General features: G+C 40.6%; 1 protein-coding gene across 1 annotated transcript in view; it reads left to right on the top strand.

Moving 5' to 3' along the window:
* The window catches only part of CSRNP3 (cysteine and serine rich nuclear protein 3), a 149,488-nt gene extending 124,541 nt beyond the window's left edge, over positions 1-24,947 (top strand). The window contains exons 4-6 of the mRNA XM_045868708.2: positions 5,831-6,090; positions 20,799-21,095; positions 23,171-24,947. Of these exons, the coding sequence (XP_045724664.2) occupies positions 5,831-6,090; positions 20,799-21,095; positions 23,171-24,259 (1,646 nt within the window). The 3' untranslated portion in view covers positions 24,260-24,947. The remainder of the gene's footprint in view (positions 1-5,830; positions 6,091-20,798; positions 21,096-23,170) is intronic.
* The last annotated feature ends 479 nt before the right edge of the window (positions 24,948-25,426 follow it).

Below are 25,426 nucleotides of genomic sequence, written 5' to 3' on the forward strand. Positions count from 1 at the left end.
GGGAGCCAAATACAAACTTGGATTTGACATCACGAGCATCCTTGTATGTGGGAGCTATTTTTTCTTGATTTTTGTTTTTGAATGCTCTTTCAGAGTAAAAGGGCAATAATACAAGGGGGGAAAAAAACCCTGATTTGCCGTCCATTTGGAGGATTCTGACATTTTCTTACATTTGTCGATTCTGCCTCAGTTCTGATTACTTTTTTGGAAATGCAAAGCACTTCGACTGTAAAGTATTGGGTAGACCCAAGTATTGCCTGTCCAGTTGTTTGGGAGATTCTCTTTCTTTTGTTTGTGACTGTGTGTATGCATTTTATACCCTTCATAACTCAGTATAAAATAACATACTGAGTACACAATAATGTAACATTGATTTAGCCATAGATAATAGATCACTTTACATTCCATACTTAAGGTAATTTGGATTTTATTCGTGGTTGGAAAGAAAATATCCCCAATTAGTCTTTACTTCTGTCTTGCCTCTCATTCACTCATGCCCCAAGATATTACCTTATTATCAGTCTTGTAGAGTTTCTCCCACTTGAATGATTTACTACTGCCTTAAAGACCTTACTTGAGCAAAATAATGAAAGATGCAACTGGGGCAAGTATGTTCAGGAAACTTGAGGATGTAACTTAAAAGAATAAAAGGGGAGAATTAGAACAAGGAAGGATTGCTTTTAATAGCAAACTAGCCTTCATTTTCAAAGAAACTACTCCTATATTTCTTGGTTGCTGGATCCATTTTCACTTTTGTGGTTAGAATTTGAGACCATGTAGTTGACACCTAATCAAGAGGGGCCAACCTGGACACTCATGTCAAGCTGGAGAGGATATGAGAATATGATCACAGGCCATTTGCAGAAGTCACTTGTAAAGATTAGGGACATATTTTGTTTTAATCTTAATAACTTTACCCATTGGAAATTGATGTAATATTTGAGCTATGAGGCTAATTTTTATACAAAATATTTTCTGGTGAAACTGGATTTTCTGTTTGTAAGCTAAGCTTCATGACTTCATAACTGACTTGATCTTGATTTGTTCTTCAAAAGGTAAGATGCAGCATGCACACTTGCGGAGCCCCTGATTAATTTGGTGTGTATGTTTTAAAAAACAAGAGTTTTTATTGCCCAGGATTTACCAGATAAACAAGTTAATTTCAGTCATGTCATTTTGCTTAGACTAAATTTTCCCCAAATAAATGAAAAATAAACTCAAAATGTAGACTTACAAGTCATCTGGCATTTTCCTTTTGAGCATAGTGCATAGGAGAGAGAAATATATTATTGACTTTAGACCCACATGGTAGAATTAATATTTTCCATAATTTGCCCCTTGTTCAACATCAGACTGGACCACTAACTCTCAACCTCTGTGTACCAAATTTGGTGCCAAAACACATAGCTCAGTTTACTGCTTTCTGCCTTTCAGGCTATGCCAGTGCTTTGCTGATGGTTGTTGGCACTAAAAAGAACAACTGCTTTGAGAGGGTCACTGGCTTGCTGCTCAAGCATTATTAGCTCCAGAGTGCTGCACTACAGTGGGATCAATGGTCTAAGATGTAGTCTTCAGTCTTCCAGGCCCAGACACAGGATGGTCTCTTGCATGCAGAGAAGGCAATCTCAGATGGAACGACACATACTAACCACATTCAGAAATGACTGACTTGCACATCTGAAACAAATTTGATTATTTTCAGCAAGAGATAAAATTAATGAGTCAACTGGGTAGTCTTGTTGATCTGAAGATGTGTTCCAATTTGTATGAACAGGTTGGTTTATGAGTGTGGAAGTGGAGCAAAGTCAGATGAATTTTCTTAGAGCTTAATTTGATTCAACGACGATACCTTGATCTATTCATCTCCTCTATGGGATCAGAATATTCAGAATATTTGTCTCATCAAAGCATTGACTTCCCTGGATGGTCTTGCAAATACGCGTCCAACTTTTAGTTTTGGCTTCCGTTTCAAATCCACTCTGTTCATAAACTCTTTATATAACTTATGGCACAGATTATTTTAGTTTATCCACTTACATTCTTATCCTGGCATTGTGAATTAGGCAATTGCTCAATTCTCTTCTCCATTCACTTCTAAAGCAGTATTTTAGGAAGGCTATATTCTGCAGATAACTAACATCAGTAACTCTGTGCTCTTTATTCCTTTAGTTGACCAAGATCGATATTATCTCCATAATATGTGATCATTTTACAGTAACACCAGTGTGCCCTGATGGGAACCATAATGGTGTTCTCAGGAGCTGTGTCCTGGGTAGTATACATAGCACTGTTGCATTTAGACACTTCCATTTCAGGGTGGCGACTGTGAATGGGATAAAAGAAATTGGGATGAAAGACACGAAAAACTTAGTATCATGTATGAAAACAGACTAATTATTTTTCAAAGAAGTAGTGAAAGACACCTTCACCCTTCTTCTACTTGCTCTTGACCTCACAGTGGTAAAGTGAATTTTGAACTCTGTAGAGACACAAAGTAGAGTTCAATCCCTCTGCAAATGGCACAAATTGCTAGGTAGGCATATGAGGGAGGTTTCAGATTCCCTAAGGCAGATGTGCTGAGTGAATTTGGCCTGTTTTTTCCAGGCTTGAAGAACACAGACTCTTTTTTATGACTTCATTTTGTGATGTTAGTCAAATTGGGGCCTGGAGGCAGGAGATAGTCCATAAAGGCCCATTCTAGTGCTCCAATTCAATCACCAGAAGAGAGACGTGGGTGGCTCCTATATTCAGGAAAGCCACATTTGAAATATCTCCCACAAGGCTGATCTTATAGTATTTCAAAGCTTTCCTTTTAAATATATTCCATAGGCATTTTGGTCATTGTTTTTACAGTGCTATTTATAATATGCAAATTCTAGGACAAGGATAAGCACAGGTTTGAATTATAAACCCTCGTGGATAGGAACTGACACCAATCCAATCCTAACACACTTTGACCATGTTAGCAATGCCAAGAGCCCAGGGGAAGGGACTCAACAGTCTGCCACTATCGTTATCCTCAAAGCCTTGGAAAATTGTCTTTTTGGGAAAAGGTAATCTGGCTTTTTAGGAAGTGGTAGATTCATATCACAATAGATTCATCCAGAAGATTGAAGAATTCTTATAATCTAAAAGTACAGGTACAAATCTAAATAGATATTAAGAAGAAAAATTTGTCTAGACTACCATGAATTGTCTAAAAAATAAGTAATAAAATCATGAGAGATGTTTATAATAATTATTTTAAATGAGTTCATTAAAGTCTTTTTTTTTTTTAATCTAAAGTCATGGCCTTGAAAGGTAATGTCTTAAGGGCATAATTTTATGATATCAAGAGTGAAAAAGGTTGAAGGTTATCACCCCCAAAACCAGAGGCTCTCGCCTGCTATAAGGTGGTGACGGATGAGGCTGTCAGATAGGGTGGCAGATTACTAGGCAGGTTGTTGAATTTTTCTTTCGACGGTAATCTTTTACATTTTGACAAATTCTTCCCTGTTTTGAGATGATTTAAATATACCATTATGAAGCAGATCAGGGTTTTTAAATCAAAGTTGAAAACTGTCTCTGCTGCCAGGAGCACAAGTATGTGCAGTGAACATATACATAAATAAAATGGGAAAATTGTGTACATGTTTGAAAGCCTTTGCTTTCTGGCAATCTCTTCCGGAGAAGTAAAACAGTAGAGAAGAGAAGAAGTTGGGAAAATGAAATTCTTGCCCAAATGTCATATTTCTCTTAACTCTGTAAACTTCTGAGTCTGTTCATTCTGTCTGAGTTTCTCATCACTGGAAATGAAAGCTCCATGTGGGCAGGAATCACCATCTGGTTTTTTCACCAATATATCCAATCATCTGGAATGTGCCTGGCACATAGCGGGCCCTTGGTTTATAGTTATTGAATAAACCAATTCATGAAATGAGATGAATCATAACAGCCTCCCTGTATTTGGTTGGAATGCTTTGTGAGGTGGGGGCAGGGGGATATGAGACAAAGGAATTGAACCCCTTTGGAAGAAAGTGATACTGTAGTCCCTTTTCTCTCGTTGCTTATACGGCCTTCTAAATCAAAACCCTCTTTGAAGGCAGCAGCAGTTGACATCTACCAGAAGTAGTATGACACCAAGTCTCAGCCTCGTTCAGCTCCCTTAGGGTGGCTTCAGCTCTCTGTGATACGGTGGTTAAGAGCCTGGACCCTGGAATAATGAATCCCAGCTTCACTACTGGTTACGTGACTTTGATAATATTATTTAACCTTTGGTGACTTGGTTTCCTCAAATGGAGACATGGGTAATACCAACCCAAGGAGATGTAAGAATAAAATGAGATCATTCATGTAAAATGCTTCGCACAGTATAGCACTTGGGAAGCCCTCCATAAATGTTAGCTTGTATTACTTGTTGCTATCCAAGGATTTTTGCTCGATTTGTTGTTTCTATTTTTCTGAACATGCATATTAGTTTAGAAACAAAATACCGCTAACTCAGTGGCTTAGCACGACAGATATTTCTGTCCCACAGTTCTGGAGACTAGATTGAAATCAACGTGTTAGCAGAACTGTGCTCTCTCGGAAAGCTGTAGCTTTCCTTGCATTTCCAGCTTCTGGTAGTCCTAGGCATCACTTAGCTCTCTGCAGCACATTCCCAATCGCTGTATCCATCTTCACATGAACTTCTCCCTTTGCCTTTTTACATCATCCCCCTGTGCGTGTGTGTTTAAATTTTCCCTTTTTATATGGACACCAGTTGTACTGGATTAACACCCACCCCAATGACCTCAACTGATCATCTGTTTGAAGACCTCGTTCCCTAATAAGGTTACAACCTGGGGTCTTGAGGGTTAGAACCTCAACATACTGGTGGCGGTGGTGGGGAAATGACCCATAAGAGCACGATTCTATATTTTTCTTCTCAATTCAGTGTACTTTTCCTTCTCCAGTGGAGAAGCGTCATATAATATGGCACCGGGTTGGAGGCACTTAAGTTTAAGTTTAGCTTCGCCACTACCTGCACTGAAAAAACGCACTCAAATTCTGCAAGTCTGGGCTACTTTATAAAATAGAAGGACTGGGTTAGATGATGTCTAGCATGTCTTCCAACTCCAGAAAGGTCATGTTTATAATGTGTGGCTCTCTTTTCCTCAACTACAGTGTGTATCTCAAACTTCCATGATGTTCAATGCATCTTGGTGTCCCTGTAACTAACAAAGGTTCTGATGTATTTCATGACCATCTTCAACCGTCTCAGTGTATACTTGTATTAAAATCCCACTGTCTGTAATGCTATTTAAGTGTGGTTCTTATCAAATGAAAGCTTTGTTAGATTTAGGTTGTAAAAATGTCTAAATAGTGCCACTGAGCCTTTTTTGTGAGTTTTTACTGCTTTTTGAAATTTTCTAAAATTCGTGAATAGACATTTTTCTATGCCAAGTGCCCTCAATATCAAAATAAGATCCAGAATATAAGAGTTTGTAGTGTGTCTTTTCTGATTAGAGTATGATGCAACTCACGTGAAAACCATGAAACCTAAACTTAAGACGTTAGGGGAAATAAAATTAAATTCTGCCACTGACTCATAGACTATTGGCAACTTTCCTGAAAGTTTGCTTAGACTGCCATTATAGAGGACTTAAAAGTCTACTCCACTACAGCTAGAAGGAAATTTAAGAAAGGAAATAGAGATCTGCGCCAGCTCTCAGATAGAATATTTTTAGTGTCTCCTAGCCAGAAAGGGGTGACTGTAGATTCAGTATCATCAAATGGCACTTTCTAATTCTTCACCTCATCTGAAAACCGCTGCCCTGGGTGTTCACTGAATTGTTCCTTTCTCTTTCAGCTTCCTCCATCCTCAAAAGAGAGAAGCGGCTAAGGACAAAGAATGTGCATTTTAGTTGTGTCACCGTGTACTACTTCACCAGGAGGCAGGGCTTCACGAGCGTGCCCAGTCAAGGGGGCAGCACCTTGGGCATGTCCAGCCGCCATAACAGCGTGCGACAGTACACTCTTGGTGAATTTGCAAGAGAACAAGAGAGGCTCCACCGGGAGATGTTGAGAGAACACCTCAGGGAGGAAAAGCTGAACTCTTTAAAACTGAAGGTAAAAAAGCATTAGGAACTCCCTTTCTGCAAAACCTCATATCCTTACCTTGGCTTGGTTGAATTAACCATTTTCATGTTTGTATTCCTAGACCAAACTGGACATTTTACACAACAGATTGCCTGCTAAGGCTCTTTTTTTTTTTCTTTTTAAAGATTTTATTTATTTATCTGACAGAGTGAGAGAGAACAAGTAGGCAGAGAGACAGGCAGAGGCAGAGGGAGGAGCAGGCTGCCCGCTGAGCAGGGAGCCCGATGCGGGGCTCGATCCCAGGACCCTGGGATCATGACCTGAGCCGAAGGCAGACGCTTAACTGGCTGAGCCACCCAGGCACCCTTTTTTTTTTCTTTTAAGCAAAAACAGTGAAGTGTCTTCCCTGAAAGCAATGTGGAAAACTTACCTGACATCATTTATTTATTCATTCAATAAATATTTGTTATTGAGTACCACCGGGTCATAGACCCTATGCTTGGGCTGGGCCAACTGGTATCAAAAATAGGTATGGTCCCTTCTCTCCTGGAACTTTCTTTTCTTTTCTTTTTTTTTTTTAAGATTTTATTTATTTATTTGAGAGAGAGCACATGAGAGGGGGGAGGGGCAGAGGGAGAAGCAGACTCCCCGCCGAGCAGGGAGCCCGATACGGGACTCGATCCCGGGACTCCAGGATCATGACCTGAGCCGAAGGCGGTCGCTTAACCAACTGAGCCACCCAGGCGCCCTCTCCTGGAACTTTCTTAGTAATAGGAAAGAAAAATATCAATCATGTAGACAAAATCAAATCATAGGTTCATTAAGTGCTATAAAAGGAGAGTTGCAAGGGGCTATGAAAGTTTGAAACAGGGAATTGGTATGGTCCAGAGGTCAAGGCAGGTTTCCTTAAGGAATTGACGACTGAACTGAAATCTGAACAGATAACTAGGCCAAAGGGTTGGCACGAGTGGTTCAGGCAGCAGCAAGAGCCATAACTGCCTTGTGCTGGAGGAAGCACAGGGAGCACACAAAGGCTAGTGTGGCTGGAGCAGAGACGAAAAGAATAGGTTATTCATGAAGTAGATTATACATGAAGGAGGCAGGACGGGGCTTTGTAGATCATGTTAAGGCATTTTTTATTTTTCCTCTTCTTCCTAAGAACGTCAAGAGTCATCCAACAGTTTTGAGCATGGGGTCGGGGTGGTAGACTAATATGATCGGGTTCATGCTATGATGCAAGAATAGTTTTGGGGTAAGGGCTGCCATGCTGGTGGGGGAGCATGCAAGGTTAGACCAGTTAGGAAGCTATCACAGTAGTCCAGGAGAGAGATGATGGGAAGTTAGATAGACCGATGGTAGGGGAGATGAAGAGAAATAGACAGAGGGAGGAGGTTAGGAAGTAAAATCAACAGTTCCTGATGACGAGCTGGATTTGAAAGGAAAGGAGGGGTAGGGTCAAGAATGACTCCTAAACTTCTGGCTTACAAAACTGAACAGTTTGTGGGTAATAGTACTTTTCTCTATGAGGAGGATATGGCAAGGAATCCAGGAAGAGAAGCAGGTTAGAGCTGGGATTGGAAGGGAAGGGATAGATAATGAGATTATTTTTGGACATAACTGATTTTGGGGAGGTTTTGATTTACTAAAGAGATGTCAAGGAGGTGTCCAGGCCACATTAGAGATTAAGTGGAGAGAAACACAGCTCAGAAAATGTCTTTCATCAACCAAAGACAATCTTTAAATATGTACTGATCCATCAGCCTCTCAATATATAGGAAACGCTCTCCCGCTCTCCCATCATTATCTAATGACAAAGGAAATGTTTTTTAGGTAATCCAGGATACTTAACATAAAAAGCCTTTTATTAAATAGCTGAAACCCCAATAAATACATCTGTGTTACCTGTTACTTTAGTTCCCAGTATAAAGTCAAGCAGCGGAGGTGTGCCATGTGTTTTAAAATACCTTGTTTTTATGTATCTTGCAATTTATATATCTGCCTTATTCCCCACTGTGTAAGAAGGCAGTTGCTTAAATTAAGCTAGGCACGACCTAGCCTAGAACAGGTCTCATATTTCCTTTGTTGGTATTTTTGACAAATTTCACCAGAAGTCTTCTAAGATTTTTTTGGTAGCAATCCACTATTATTGTTGTTTTTCATGATGGCTTTGCATATAGCTTAGCTTAATAATAATTCTTAGATTTGCTTCTGAAATCCACCCTCTGCCTTTCTAACCCACCATAAACCAACTCTATGCCCTACTCGAAGAACAAAGTCGTTCTCCAAACTCAAATATTGGCAGAACAATGGTAATGGCTGCCATTCATTAAGGGATTTTTATTTGCTAGGCATTCTGTAAACTTTATTCAATTTAATCTTAACAAAGACCCAGTGGGATAGGTAAATTATGAGACCATGTGTGCTGAAGAAAAAGAAGCACGATGATGTTAAACACTGACTCACTCAGTAGAAAACTGGTTATATTATCCTGTTACTTCCTATTCTAAAATTAATTGATTATCCCCCCTAGGCTTTGGGAAAGACAATCTCTGTATCTATAGGGAGTCGTACCTTTCTGGGGTTTGGTACTGTGTGCAGTGGTCTTTAACAGCTGGGAGACTATAATTCTATCTGAGAACCAAAAGATTTATTGGGGCAAACTTTGAGGTACATTATACATGTGATGAATGTTAGGAAGAGCCACACACCTACAGGAACCTTCCATATCAGGCAGTAATATATTCTGATCCTATAATTTGTATTCAGCTACTTTTATGCTTTTTCTTTAATAAGCTGAAGAAGAAAAGAAGAGGCAAAAAAAATTCTCCTATTGATTCATTTTTTTTTTTTCTTATTGTGCTTAGTGTTGGAAGTTGGAGAGGCAGTCATTCGAGTGGGTGTCATGGCTTGGTTTGTCATTGATAAGTGAAAACATGCAACTTTCCCTTTTGGTGAAGATATAAACAGAAGATATTTGGATATCATTGCTCCTTTCAAATGAATACCAAGCAAAAAGATAATGGGATTCTAAGGTGATCTGATCTTAGCCTTGCTGTACTAAAAATATTTAGAAACTCAGAAACATATTACACAAACCTAATGAAAGATCATAGCAATGTGGACCAGTTTGCTAAAAAAAATCTGAGAAGACCGAATGAAGAAACAGTTGTATATTTTAATTATAATTCCTTTAGCATATTAGCTTTTATGATTTTTAAAATATCATTGACTATACTTGTCTAAGGTTTAGCTATCCAAAATCTAAAATTAGCTATCCAAAAACATTAGCTATCCAAAAATAATCACTCAGATACGTGAAATTTCACTTTTCATGTAACATTTGTCTTGAAATATTAATATCTCTGGAGTAAGGAATAAAATAAATGTAGCTAAATTGATTCTATATTTTGACTGGGGCAGCAGTAGGGTCTCTGGCACAGAGAGGGGTCAAAAGAGGAAAGCAAGGAGTGTTATAAGCTTCTCCACTTTGTCTTTGATTGGAGGTGGACCTCTGTGAGTAGCTGTGAACTAACTATCTATTGAGTACGGAGAGAGAAGGTAACATCTGGCAAGACACTTTCTAAAGCCCTCCCCATGGAGACCAGATACAACACCACAGGAAACTCACTGGACATGGAACTGAGTAGTTTCCCTTTTCCTTATTTGAGAACCAACAGCCTAGAAGTTTCTCTTTCCACTGTGTCTCCAAGTCTTTCCAGGCTGTTTCTCTAGGTTCCAAATAGAGAACCCACTTATGCAATGGCACTCCTTCTGTTGGGGTCTTCCTAGTGAAAGATTAGTAAACAGAAACATACACTACCCTCTTCTAGATGTTCCCTTATAATAAATAGTTTGGAAACAAAATAAGAATAGGAATTTAGTTTCTCACTGTAACATTGCTTCTTATTGAGTAATCCATCTCTTAATCAAATGAGTTAGACACATTGGGCAATAATCTATACAATTAGATGTGTAGAACAAGTCCAATTCCATTTGGGGGTTCAAGTGTCTTTTTTGTTGGTGGTGTTGGTGTTCAAAACATTGTCAAAAAACAATAGAGAAAGCTAAATGAATAAAATGCTTGTTCCTAGAAGAAATAACTAGCTTTAGATTTCTGAATTACAGAGAATAGTCCATTTTCCCTGTCAAGCCCATTCAAACATGTCATACTCTTCACAGAATCAAGGCAGTCATCTTAATACTATACTCTTCTCCAAATTAAGTGCTTAGATTTCATCATCTGCACCACATTGTTGAACAATTACATTAGCCTTTATTCCCATTTCACATGTATCTGTAAAATGCATTAAGCAGCCATTTATGTTCCAAAGAGTGTTGGCATTCCAACTGACTCTGGGTTATATCTTACTGGATTCTACTACCTTGTTCTAGGAAATTTAATTTAGCTTTCACAGCCTTGACTGGCTCTCCTTCTCAATGTTTTTTCAACTTTGATTGTTCTCTTTCTCCTTTCTGAGATCAAGGGTCTGGCTCCACTCTGGTACCATTTCCAACTACTTCCCAGAGTTACATAGTTTTCCCAATTTTTCAGTCATGCATGTGTTCCTTGAGTGATGCTTGGTTGTTTGCTCTCTTTCTTCATTAAACAAGAGTTACCACCTGGTAGCTTTTAATGATCAACCTTTAATGGTCAACCTTTTAAAAATTTCTATCTAAATTTTCTTCAGTTGAAATCTTACATTTATGGTCGTGCTTTATTCACTTAGTGACTCACCCATGCGACATAATTCTCCACCTTCACCTCCAGCCCTGTTCCTTATATCCCTTCAACAGTCTTGTGATTTACTAACCTCTAGGTGAATATCCCAAATGCTCTAGAAGATATAAAGGATTGGGGGTTTGTGGGAGATGGTTGACACAGACTATTATCTCAAATCTAGTTTCCAAATTTTTGTATGTGTCTTTAACTATTTCATCATACTATAGTTCTTTATTAGATGGGTCAAAGTCTGGTCATGGTATTTTTAAACTGCATTTATCCCTACAGAACTTCTCTGTTATATTCTGGAGAGATTGCTCAAGAGCATAGTTAGTGCCAGTGTTTCCAGAATGTATTCCTAAACGGAGGCCTGTTCCAACACCAGATGAAAAACTTTGGTATTTGCCAAATACCTGTCATGTCATCTCTACAACCTATTTTGACAAGTACAGAAAAAATACACCTAACCATAGTGATGGAGACTGAGAGACCAGGCTTCAGCCCTGGGCAAATGCAATACATTTAAGAATATGTTCTTTCAAAATATTGCTGGTATTTTAGTTTTTTTTTTTTAAAGATTTTATTTATTTATTTGAGAGAGAGAATGAGATAGAGAGAGCATGAGAGGGGGAGGGTCAGAGGGAGAAGCAGACTCCCTGCCGAGCAGGGAGCCCGATGTGGGACTCGATCCCAGGACTCCAGGATCATGACCGGAGCCGAAGGCAGTCGCTTAACCAACTGAGCCACCCAGGCGCCCCGCTGGTATTTTAATTCTAATGGAACAATCAAACATATGTCATCAAATCTTTACATTCTTCCTATGCAATATATGTTGATCCTCTGGTTCAGGAGAAGTCAGCTGAACTGATTCTCCTGATTAAACTATGGAATGCATCCAGTGCTGTGCTAGAGGCAGCTCACGAAAGTAGCTCACTAAATTGTATTGTGCGTATATCTTCCCAGTGGTAGCTGGAAGTCAGCTATGATGAGGACTCTTTACACCATGGAACTTGACAAACACAACATATTAGAACTTTTTTTTTTTTTCAGAGACACCATCATTAAATATTTACCTGCACAATGTTGGCTTCATTTGGCTTAGTAACCACCACTAAAAGAAGCAATGTTGATCTAAACCAGAGGGAGGATAACGGAACATATGAAAGTTTACATGTCTTATGTGTTGATGTTATCATCCTTTCTGGTGACTTTGGTGATGGTATGTAAGCCACAGACACACTGTAAATTCAGGTTGCTGAAATTCTTACAGGCTGGCAAAACAAGCAAATCTTCCTGGCTCTTTGAGGGTATAATTAAATTGGTTCCAATTTGCCACCTGCAATTAACAACTAATGAATAGAAGAGTTATCCTGTAAGATTTGACTGAATATCAAAAGAATATGAATATTTTTCTTTATTTTGCCAGAGAATTAGTGACTAGATTGTCTATCCAACTCATAGCACAAAACTATGTCCAGTACAAAGCCACTGACTGCACATCTTTGATGACCCAGAGCACATTGCTTTTTGAGAGAGCTGATTCTACTTATCCAGTTGTAATTGTTAGAAAGTTCTTTACATTGACCAGAATGCTGCCATCTAATTCTATCTTTTAACCCTAATTCTGCCCTCTAGGCACACAGAATAAATCCTGCCCCTGTTCTCTAAACTCCAAGTGTTTGAAAGCAATGGTGGTGGATATGCCAATATTTGACAAGTGGGTTATGTGGGCTCCATGTGTTTCTTTCTATAGGTTTAGACATCCTTAGTTCTTCCCATTAATCCTCCTAAGACACTTTTCACTCTGGTAACATTCCCCTGGATATAATGCTGTTTGTTAATGTCTACCTCAGGATATGGTAGAATATTGTACCATAATACCAAAATATTGTACGCCAGAGAGGATCTATCCGGTATAAAGGAATGTGTTACATTATCCCCTCCCAAGTTGTGGATGCTCTATCCCTGAGTATACACTAAAGGCACAGTAGCTTTTTGTTCATATTAAATAAGTAAATGTAAGTAAAAGAGCAACAAACAAAAAGCAAGCAAACAAACAAAGCCCAGGTAAATCAGGTCAGCATCATCATATAAATTAAAACTTACTACATCTCCAGGCAATAATCCTCTTTAGTGCTGGACAGAACATACACGAGAGTGATCAATAAAGTTTGTTCTTTAATTTGAATAAGCCTGATGTTGTCATCCTCAAATGTGATAAGCCCACCCCTTAGCCTTCATCCAAGATATGATTTGAAAATTATATTTAACAAGACAGGGTCTAGGTTCAGGATATCCTCTCAGAGTAGTGATCCTCAATGGGAAAAGGGAACTTTCCCTTTCACCATCCCACCATGACCTCCACTGAGACTTGTTGTTGTATGTGCCACACCCCTCTTCCCAGCCTCACTGATCGTGTGAAAGTGCTGAGTGTCCCTGTTACTAGAGACATTTTCAACTGTACAAATAACTAAAAATTCATGTATCCAACCATACTCTTATTAATGAGTTCGCATTTTGCCCTTCTATGTAAAGAACATGAAAAATTTTGTCTGAGAATCACAGGACTAGATCAGTGGTTTTCTAGTTATGTTCCACGAGGTCGGGGCTCTATACCTTACTCCTGCTTTTATCTATTTTATATAGCTTGAGGTTCTGCACAGAGTCTAATTTGACAAATGGACATTCTCGCTTTAGTGACCTAAGTTATAACTCCAGTAGTCATGGCTCTCTTTCTTCAAATATTCAGAGACCATCTGTTTAAATAATCCTTTCTAGAGTATTACCTAGAATTAGGTTTTATTTTAAACAATTCACTCCCATTTTGATCATCTTTTGATATCTTTCCCCATTGCACTTCACACATATTAGACTGAACAACCATAGCTTCAAGCTTTTTCATTGCTCGAGAGTGTGAATGGCCTGGACCTGGAGATTCTTACATATAACAGCTGAGTACTATCTCACTGTCTCCCCACCTCTTTTTTATATGTTAAATCCTTACTAACATATCTGTTCTCCCGTTTCTGGTTTGAAGGTTTTCTCCTTGATAGAGATAGTGGAATCAGAATAGGAGCTAAATAATCCTTTGTGTCTTTGTCTCTACCCTTCCATTTCACTTGTCTATCATTTCCTTCTCCCCGCTGCTTCTATAACTTGCACGTATATTTTGTTGCCCTTACTGCACTGTATCACATTTATTTCATGGTCATCTCTCCACCAGGCTGGAAGCTCTTTAGATGGCAGAACTGTCATACATCTGTAAATCCTGTCACTTGTACAATAGCTGGCAGTATAGTGATTAAGCATGCATTCATTCATTCACTCATTCATTTATTCAAAAATATTTATTAATCAATTACTGTCGGACTGCAATTAACAAAGTTCTGGGGATACAGTGGTGAAAAAGACAGACTTGGTCTCTGTTCTCAATGCGTGCACATTATGTTGGGAGAAAGATACATGAAGCTAAGCACCAAAAATAATATATTATTACAAAATTAGGCAGCATACTATGCTAATTAAATACAGGCCAGGGTAAATGAGTTGAAAGTCGGCTGGGAAAGTTCAACAGTGAACTTGGACCAGTTTCTTCTGCTGACATCTCCATTAGAAAGTCCGCCACCACATGCTCACAGAATAGGTGCCCAGAGAAATGTCATTTATCTTCAGCTTGCTTCCAGTTTTCTTCTGTTCTAAGCTCTTATTCTCTGTGTCTGAATCATATCTTTCATTTCTGAATGAGCTAAGTCTAAGGAAGCTTGTACTGCTCTTCTGTCTGCTCCCATAGCACTGGGATCGGCTCTTGGAATGTAGCTGCAACCGTATCCTTTTTTCCCCCCTTCTGTGTAGGGTTCTACTATTGCCCTAAGAATTCTTACTTTAAACTGCTCTTAAGAGCCTGGCTTTAGCTTTGAGGTCAAATAGACCTGAGTTTGATTCTCAGTACAATCACTAGCTAGACTTTGGCAAATTATCTTCTCTAGGCTCCAGTTTTCTCAACAATTAAAAAATATTTCATAAGATTGTTGTACAAATTAGATGAGATAATTTATATAAAGTATAGAGCCCAGTGACTGGTTTTCAATATATGGTAGCTTGGGTCATTCTCAACATCATTATCATCACTACAATAAGCAGTAATCAGTGTTTGTGGAATTGAATTATTTTCATATTCTGATTTCTTTCCACTGTCATTTTTACATGTGCTAATAACTTTGTAATAACCAGGAGACTTTATTACTAAGAATACCTTTTAACTGCTAAAAGGGAGTGTTTTTATTTTTGTTGGTTTTGGTCTTGTTTTTAGCATTTTAGTAAATCCACATTTATGGTGGAATTCATCCCCACATGACATGGCAAAAAAAAAAAAAAAAAGGCAGGGGGTTGAATGCTGACTTTCATTTGAGCCCCCCTTACCCTGTGCTTGACTAAAGCAGTCTGAGAATCATTCCACTGATTCTGACAGTAATGTATCCCATCCTTCAAGTGTATTTAGATGGGCAAAGGTTTTACTCTATTGGGCTTATGAACTATTTGTTCATACTTATCAGTACAAATCAGACAGATTTGCAAAATTAAGATGTTTGCATTCTATTTAAAGAAAGTTATAGTCCTTTCAATTGTAGAATGAGTCTGGACAAGTTTACACAGTGACTCAAGAACTAAGTCCCATCTTAATTATCATTCCTGGAACAAAGCAAGCAAAAGTACACACACACACACACAAGTCTTTGACCTTGATATTTTTCCATTATAATATAAATAAATGCACACAAGTAGGATAAATCTAAAGATAAAGATCATTTAACCAAATCCTGATTTAGGTCATTACTTATCACCTCTGAGGTGACTAAGGCAGGGGAACAGAGGAACTACTCTCTAGAGGCCTACAATTTATTTACTTTTTGTTCTTTGCTTATGGACCAAGACAGGAAGTGATCCTGCACAAGTCCAGTCTTCTGAATAATTTGTAGGCCAATAAAACACCATGCTCTGTTCCATCTCAGACCTTTGAAACTATATTGTTGCTGAGTGTGGAACGCCTTCTGCCCCCACTTGGTCATCTCACTGCTACTCCATCTTCAGAGTTTAGCTTAGATGTGGAAGTCTTCCTTCCTCACTCCACCACCAGCACCCCCAGGTGCCCTGTGTTCACTCTCAGCTAGAAAATCCCTATGAACTGGATAAAAATTACTAGATTCCTCATCTCTTTACTCCAATCCATTGAGATCAACACCTGTATCTTGTGCTCTGACATACCTAATGCTTAAATGCAAAGTAAGCACAAAAACTATTCAATATACTTTAATATATAAAAGCAGTGTATATATGTAATATCATGGCAATTAAGAGCACAAGCCGTGGAGTCAAATATCTAAGATTGTGACTTGGTGCCCACCCTTACTGCTTGAGATCTTGGACAAGTTATTTAGCACCCTGTGCCTCACTTTCCTCATCAGTTAAATGAGTATAATGATAGTATCTACCTGATGAGATTTTTGTGACGCTAAATGAGTGCATGCAGGTAAAGTGCTTAGAGCAGCGCCAGGCACGCAGAGTCAAAAACTGCTCTTATTAATATTGTTATAGGTATTTTTTTAAAGATTTTATTTACTTATTTGACAGAGAGAGACACAGAGAGAGAGGACACAAGCAGGGGGTGTGGGAGAGGCAGAAGCAGGCTTCCCACAGAGCAGGGAACCCAATGCGGGGTTCGATCCCAAGACCCTGGGATCATGACCTGAGCCGAAGGCAGAAGCTTAATGACTGAGCCACCCAGGCGCCCCTCTTATTAATATTGTTAATCTCATCTCATATCTCTCCCACCTCCCTTTCATCCTCACTTCCAAGCTCTCTCTTTTTACACACACGTACACAGAAACAAAAGTATGTTTGAGGGCCAGCATTATTTGGTAGTTAACCACAGTGTAATTAAACCACATTTTGGCAAGGTTTTTTTAGCTCTTGGGAAGTCAATGTTACTTTGGGGAAAGAGCACTGAACTAGAAATGGTCCACGTCCCAGACTATCTTCTAAGGTATCTATCTCAAAAAGGAGCATTCCTTTGAATGTGCTCATTACTCTGTATGCATTTTTTTTTATAAACAGAATAGATTTTTAGATACATTGTGTTTAATTACATGTAAGAGTTCCAGCACTGCATTGTCTACCATCAGAACCTTGGAACCTTGAGGTACAGGGAAAAGCATATTAAATAGGAGTCAGGGAATTAGGTATTATAAGTGTGTGTTGGAGAGGTCACAATTAATCTGGGCCTTATTACTGCATAAAATAAGGAGGCTGCATCTGATGAACTAAAGCCTGAAAATTCAATGGATCTATTTTGAGATAGAGAAAAGACATTTAAAGGTAACCCTCATATTGACAGAGAGAAATGTCATATATATGCAATGGAATCTTATCCTGCCATGAGAAATCCTGCCATCTGCGACAAATGGATGGACCTTGAGGGCATTATGCTAAGTGGAGTAACTCAAAGAAAGACAAATGTGGTATAATAGCACTTACATGTGGAACCTAAAAAAGCAGAACTCATAGAAATAGAGAGCAGAATAGTGGTTGCCAGGAGCTGGAAAGTAAGGGAAATGGGGAGATGCTGGTCAAAGGCTATAAACTTCTAGTTATAAGATGAATACGTTCTGTAGATCTCATGTACAGCATGGTGATTGTGGCTCACACTACTGTGTTACATACTTGAAAGTTGCCAGGAGAGTACATCTGAAATGGTCCCATCACAAAAAAGAAGTGGTAATTATGTGATACGATGGCAATATCAGCTAATGCTACAGTGGTGTTCATTATTCAATATACAAGTGTCTTAAATCGACACATACACCTTAAGCTTACACAATGTTCTAGGTCAATTATGTTTCAATAAAGTTGGGGGAGGGGGAAAGAAAGAAATGTACAAAATGAATATTCTTGTGAAAATGGGTGGTAGAGTAAAGAAGTCAGGAAATGTAGGTGAGGCAGTCTTGAAGACTCTCTGGTTTCTTTGCTCCAGATCTTGAGAGCATGATGGACGTGAGTTGTGCCCCAAAATAGGGAGCTCACTGACTTTTTTCCCTATTGCTCTAATATGAGAAGATGCTTTTGAAAATAATCTATATAATGCTCCAATTTTAAAGAGCATTTAAACTTGGTAGGTTTGGCCTGGGTTTTAAAGGAGCAAATGGGCACAGACCACAGGAGGGGCTGGGGAGGTAGAGAGTATCTCTCAATGGCTACCACACCAGAAACTGTAAGGAAGGGGAGAAAAGGCAACTGACTAGGAGGAACTCAAATATTTCCAATCTTCATTAGGAATGGCAGAGATGACGGGTGCTTGGGTGGCTCAGTCAGTTAAGCATCCGACTCTTGATTTTGGCTCAGGTCATGATCTCAGCGTCGTAAGATCTAGCCCCCCATGGTGCTCTGTGCTCAGCAGGGAGTATGCTTGGGATTCTCTCTCTCCCTTTGCCCCTCCCCCTGCTGTCACAAGCTCTCTCTCTCTCTCTCAAATAAAATAAATAAATTAAACTTAAAAAAAAATTGAAATGACAAAGGTGATAGTGGGGAGGTGAGGAGAAAACTTTGCCAGATCACCTCAGTGTTAACACGAGATTTTGAAATCTGGATTAGGGCCCCTGTGGGTTCCTAAACGAGAGTGAAAACAGTGTGTAGCTCTGTGTGAAGAGTTTTTAGATTCTTGATTGAATTTTTATCTTGAAATGAAATTGTTTATTGTAATTTAAATATGTGGGAATAAGAGGCGCATATTGTATTTCTAAGAGCACTTATATTTGGAATAAGCGTCATCTCTAATTTATTTGAGATAGCTTTTTTTTTAATTTTTAGATGCCAATTGCTAATTCATATTCCCCTAACAATTTTCACTGATATATTAGCGGCCGTTTATTTTTTTAAAAATCAGGCCCTGTTGATATAAAATGGAGGGTTTTTCATTGTTTTGTGATGTTACCAGTTGCACGAGGGAACATAAAGATAGAACACGGAGAGTAAGTAGGAAAGAAATATTAAAATGAATCATGCTCACCAAGTCCTGGGTGTTCTACATGAGCTATGGAATCAGACCTTGACACGGCTCACATAGACAGGCCAAGAATTAATGAAAACAAATCTAAATGCCACTAAGTGACAAGATGGGAAAGGTAATGCTTCCTATTTGTTAATGCAGCATTACCTATCACAGAGGGTTGAGTATGTGCTAGATAATTACACACTTGAATTTCCTAGGAAATCAGATCTTCACAGATAGAAAGATGCTTATGCTTCTATTAGCAAATAAGAATTAACAAAAGTGATAACAGCTATCAATCAAAGTAACATCCTAGTAGTGGATATCACAGAAACGTGGAAACCGCTTAGCCAACATGGCATAAAGAAATGCCAACAAAGGAAATGCATTTGCAGATCCCACTGAGAAGTAAAACTCCATAAAGGGGAAGGCCCATTGTTGCAAGAACACAGGCTTAAGCTCTGAATTATTCAAAAAATATAATTTAGTGGCATTTGAAAATGCAGTTCAGAGGCCCTCTGTAATATATTTTACTATACACTTGCTACTGTATTGTTTCCTCTTCTTGAGGGTAAAGACCAGTCTTCTACTTGTTTTCCAGTGTATTCAGAGTTTTCCAGTTTGTGGTTTTGGGTCAATAATAAATATTTTTATCTGACTGTTGGACTTTCTCCTATGAAGATCAAAGGATGATGTCTGATGTCTGAGTATTTTAACTGTGGAATAACTGAACTCTTGTTAAGATTAAAAAAAAAAAATAGCATGGGGGTGCCTGGGTGGCTCAGTCGGTTAAGCGTCTGCCTTCGACTCAGGTCCTGATCTCGGGGTCCTGGGACCAAGCCCTACATGGGGCTCCCTGCTCAGTGGGGAGTCTGCTTCTAGCTCTGCCTCTGCCTCTTCCCCCCCATCAAATAAATAAATTTTTAAAAGTGGCATGGTAATAATTGCAAGTAATGAAGCTTATGAAGTAAAAAATTTAAAAATTAAAGAATCAAAATAGCTTTACATTTAGAGTAAGCCCTTATGGCGTTTCTACATTTATTCCTGTGTTGCTTCTCAGGGTACGTTTCTCGCTCATATTCAGAGAAAATGTCTCTTTCTAAGTGCTTTTTTATGAAGGAAACATAATATGTGCTGGCCCAACAGTAAGAAGTGAAACACTGATTCAGGGTTTCCTGATGGATGAAATTAATTTAGAAAAGAAATATAAATAGAAGCAGAATAATTATGAGTAGATGAGACATAGCTGTCCACATGAGCTATGACGCAGAAGCTCTTGCTTTGGGCACAGGTTCACGTGAAGTCCTTTGAGGGCTGAGTTTATTGTTTCGGTTGCCCGTTGGCGAGAGCCTGCCCGCGCTGCTCTCTGCTCCTTGTCTTTCTGATAGCACACTGACCTGACTGATTACTGCATATCCAGCCCTCATTCTTGGAATGTCCTGTAGGGTAACCGCGTTTGTGATCCCAGTAGCACAGTACAGGACGATGTTATTTCCTAGTTCACGGTTTTGCTGGCGCCCCAAAAGACAGAGTGGTTATTTCAAGGACATGTTTGCTGATTTAGGTGGCAGTGGCTTCCACTGAGATGCTATCACCTCTGAACAAGGACACATTTATTCCACCATCAGGGCTGCCCATCACGAACTGAGTCTAAAGATAGCTTTCCCTAATGGGCATCTGTAACCTTGGCCTTTTTCACATCGCACTGGCTAAAAACTCTAACTCCTTACATTAGGAGGTTCAGAGTTCCAATGAAGTCTTCTGTTACCAGTGCATTTAAAAGCCTATCATTTTGATGCCTTCCTTTTTCTTTCCTGTGACTTCTCCAAAGAGAAAAATAAAAGGAAATAAGATGACCCACAAACACTCTGGATTATGGGGACATGATGTTTTATAATGGTTTTATTCTACCACGGGTAAAAGTAGGAACTTGAGACCCTGCCAATGCTAAGTGTATTTGCTGCTTCGTGTTTCCAGATGACCAAGAATGGCACAGTGGAATCTGAAGAAGCCAGCACTCTTACCGTGGATGACATTTCTGATGATGATATTGATTTAGACAACACAGAGGTAGACGAGTACTTCTTTCTACAACCCCTGCCGACGAAAAAAAGGAGAGCACTGCTGCGGGCCTCGGGGGTGAAAAAGATTGATGTAGAAGAAAAGCACGAGCTGCGCGCCATCCGCCTGTCGAGAGAGGACTGTGGCTGCGACTGCCGAGTATTCTGTGATCCAGAAACGTGTACCTGCAGCCTGGCAGGCATTAAGTGTCAGGTAAGGATCTGGATTTCAAGGACTCCCAAGAGGAGACCTCATACCCCCCACCCCCCACGTGACAGAGAAAGAAGTTGCTCCCGTACAGGAAGAAACTTTGCAGCAAGGCACAACCTATGGCTCAAGAAGAGAGAAATACTAAGTCAGGGACATCTCTGGGTGTACATAATACGCTGATACAAATAAGATATGATGTGAGAGGCAACCCAAGCTGTAGCTTAGTCCATCAGAATTATTTCCTCTTGGATTCATTTAATGTACCAGCGTATTGTGGGTTTTTACAAGCGCTCAGAGAGATCGTGACATCTCTGACATAGGAGTTTGTGTTTCCGGATCCATCGACCGGGTACAAAACAACGATAGGTGAGTGGTGGCACACACTGGTGGGAAAATGACAAGACTGGGACTTAAGAAAACGGAGTTCGACTCCTGGCTCTGCTTTCCACCAGCTGTGTGAAATTGGCAAGTCAGGTAAGCTTTCTGGGCTCAGTTTCCTTATCTCAAAAATGAGAGGGCTGTCCTGAACCGGTGGTTGGCAAACTGTGGTTCACGGGACAAATCTGGCTGCCATCCGTTTCTGTAAATAACATCTGAGCGAAGCCCAGCCATTTTGCGTCTCTTTGTTTGTCTGCTTTGGTGTCGTCTGTGACCGCTGTTGGTGCTTTTACAGCAGCAGTGGGTAGTTGCCAGGGACACTGTAGGGCCCACAAAACCTAAAATATTTCTTCTCTGGCCCTTTACCAAAAAAAAGAAAGAAAGAAAGAAAAGGAAAAGGAAAGAAAGGAAGAGTTTACGAACCTGGGGACTAGATGATCCTCAAGTCCCCGTACGTCTGTATGATTTATGCTCCATGATTGGTTAGGTGTCATTATTTTATGAGGAAACTTGCCTTTTTTGATAAGGACAGCCACTCAGGCAGGCAAAAAAAAAGAGGCTAGTTCTCATCTGCTAAACAGTTGCTTAAAGTGGATTAACAGAAAAGGGATTCATGAGTAAGAAAACAGTTACAGATCTGGCTCTGCCCCCTGCTGTTACTTTTTACTGAAACCAGGATGACTGTGCTGAATCTGCCTTCTCCTCTGTGACAGAGAACATTCCCTGCGCCTGGATAAGGTGGCAAGCGGGGCCGGTTCTTGGTGGGGGCCCGCGCTCTGGTCTGCATACAGCTTAATTGGTAGCAATTAGCAAAGGTCTTGGGAGGGCCCTTGGATTGCCGAGAATTCCACCTACGATCACCTGAGCGACGAGTTCAGTCCCGCCACACTTGGTGAACCCAAACACTCTGCTGACAGAGTCCAATCGCTCTAATTCTAGGATGTCGGTGACATGAGCATCCCTCTCCCTCAAGAAGCTTATAGCCTCCTGGAGTGGGGAGGGGCAGCGGAGGGCCAGGACCTAAATGCATGGGTCCACCAGCCAGAGTCATAAATGGGCACAACGGTCCCAGCCCTGCAGGACACGTACATGCACCGTGGACCAGGGATCCAAACAAATGGAAGGAAAACCAAGGAGAACGAACTATCAGGCTACATGAGACTAAGTGGTGTCAGTCTGGCCATGTCGGGCAGAAAAGTTCATTTTATAATAAGCCAAGAAGAGGGGGGTGGCTAGTATGGAAAATGTCCTCTAGATTAAAAATAGCAGGTAGGGATGGGGACAGTAAGTTTGTGTCGTTTAACATTGGGCATGTGAGGCCGCGTGCTGTGGGGGTGAAGGGAGCCCGGGGAAGGGAGAGACTTTGAAAAGATGGGAGCAAAAGTAATAGGCCGGGGAGAAAGGGGGGAGGGGAGAACGGAGAGAGAAGAAAGCATGGGGAGGGGTGTCCGTGAACTAAAATGCCACACTTAACAGCCGTGACTCGTTTTTCTTTTGAATACAGGTTTTAAGCCCAGGCTGACGCTTAAGACGGTTACAGTCTTCCCTTGCCCTCTTCGTTTCTTTGCAGTATGATTATCATTGGTTCCGTCGCGAGTGGGATTAAGCGATGCCAGATTCAAAGGGGTTGCGGAGAGGTGCTGGAGTTGTCTTTGGTCTCTAAGAGTTCCACGGCGCTAATCTGTGTTCTTCCTTCCAAGGTGGATCGAATGTCTTTCCCATGCGGCTGCACTAAAGAAGGATGTAGTAACACAGCAGGTAGAATCGAATTTAATCCGATCCGTGTCCGGACTCACTTTTTGCACACGATCATGAAACTTGAACTGGAGAAAACCCGGGAGCAGCAGATCCCCACGCTGAACGGCTGCCACGGTGAGATAAGCGCTCACAGTAGCTCCATGGGCCCCGTCGCGCACTCGGTGGAGTATTCCATCGCAGACAATTTCGAGATTGAGACGGAGCCCCAGGCCGCCGTGCTGCACCTGCAGTCGGCAGAGGAATTAGACTGCCAAGGGGAGGAGGAGGAGGAGGACGAGGAGGAGGAGGAGGAGGAGGAGGACGGCAGCAGCTTCTGCAGCGGAGTCACCGATTCCAGCACGCAGAGCCTGGCGCCTAGTGAGTCAGATGAGGAGGAGGAAGAGGAGGAGGAGGAGGAAGAGGAGGAGGAGGAGGAGGACGACGACGACGACGACGAGAAAGGGGACAGCTTCGTGGAAGGCTTGGGCACCCATGCGGAAGTCGTCCCGCTCCCTTCCGTCCTTTGTTACTCCGACGGCTCGGCCGTCCACGAAGGGCACGCGAAAAATGCTTCTTTTTATGCCAACTCTTCAACTCTGTATTACCAAATCGATAGCCACATTCCAGCAACGCCTAACCAGATCTCTGAGAGCTATTCGGAAAGAGATCCCGTGAAAACAGGTACCCTGTCGCTGGTGCCTTACACCATGACCCCGGAGCAGTTTGTTGACTATGCCCGGCAAGCTGAAGAGGCCTACGGCGCCCCCCACTACCCAGCCGCCAACCCCTCTGTCATCGTTTGCTGCTCCTCTGCAGAAAGTGACAGCGGTGTGCCCTGCAATAGCTTATATCCCGAACCCAGGTCCAATCATCCTCAAGTGGAATTTCACTCATACTTGAAAGGCCCCTCCCAGGAAGGGTTTGTCTCCGCGTTGAATGGTGACAGTCACATTTCAGAGCACCCTGCAGAAAATTCTTTGAGCCTGGCAGAAAAGAGCAGGTTGCACGAAGAGTGCATCAAATCACCCGTGGTTGAGACCGTCCCCGTTTAGTAGCTCAAATGCTCCTAGGACCACCCCTTCTCTTACTGAAAGCCCAGTATTTCATTCGCTTTCCTGGGCCCGTGGTTGTTTAAACTGAGGACCAAGAACACCCGGACTGCGGTGAATCTTCCAGACTGCATTTCGTTTTCTCCTTTCTAGCTACGTGAACTGTGGCGTTGCACAAATACGGTCTCTATGAGGATTTTAAAAGATTTCGGACTGTTTTGATAGAAAAATGCTAATTTTAAAAAAGCATAGCTCACAGTTGCCTACCTGTCAAACTGTGTGAAACCTGCCAAGCTGTGTAGATCAGAGCTCCAAGTTTTGGATTATCGGGCCTGTGCAAGATTGCTAACTGAGACTGGGAAGTAATAAGATTTAGAGTCCTAATTTTCGATAAATCTGAAGATGATGGTGACCTTTTAATGTAAAAGTAATTATTGTAAGAAAAAGATTTAATCGTTCCATGTGTATTTTATTTATGGTAGTTAGAAGTCACGTTTTGATGAAAATGAACAGCAGCATGTTCCTTTAAGCTGAAGACGCAGAGTTAGTACCACCGCGCATGCCCATGTGGATTGCGTCTGGAGCCCCTTCACGTTTTTATGATCCTGAGTGATCAGATTTGCAAATACTTTCTTAAGGGTGAAATAGGCCTATTTTTGCTATTTTGGACAAATAAATGAGTCTATATGTGCAGGTCCTTACACAGTTTTCTCTAAAGTTAGGAGTTAGGACAATCCTCTGGTGAGGGTCTAGTCATTGCCCTCCCTCAGCTGACTCCAGAGTTGGAGGTAGAAGGAATTGCCTTTCTTTTTTAAACAGCATCATCTTGGTTCTTAGCTTGGACAGCACCTTTAAACTCTACTCCCCTACATCCAAATGCACTTTAGTGCCCCTTCATGGTACCTTGTGAGGGGTGGGGACTGAGAACTCTTTGAGATGAAAAATTAAAAAAGAAATTTTTTTTAATCTGTAGCTATTATAAAGTTCATATAATTAATAAAGAGGAATCATCCAATGATACTTTATGAAGGAAAAATGACCTATTTTCCTTCGCCACTCTGAAGACCTAACTCAGTAAAAGCAGAGGAGGCAGAAGAAACCTGGAAGAGACACATCCTCAGCAACCAGCCTTTTCTACTGCGTGATCAATCCATCTCTACAAAATGAATA

Source organism: Mirounga angustirostris, unplaced genomic scaffold, assembly GCF_029215605.1.
Source record: "Mirounga angustirostris isolate CCGP_5_RB_7025 unplaced genomic scaffold, mMirAng1.0.hap1 SCAF_3, whole genome shotgun sequence".
Classification (NCBI taxonomy): Eukaryota; Metazoa; Chordata; class Mammalia; order Carnivora; family Phocidae; genus Mirounga; species Mirounga angustirostris.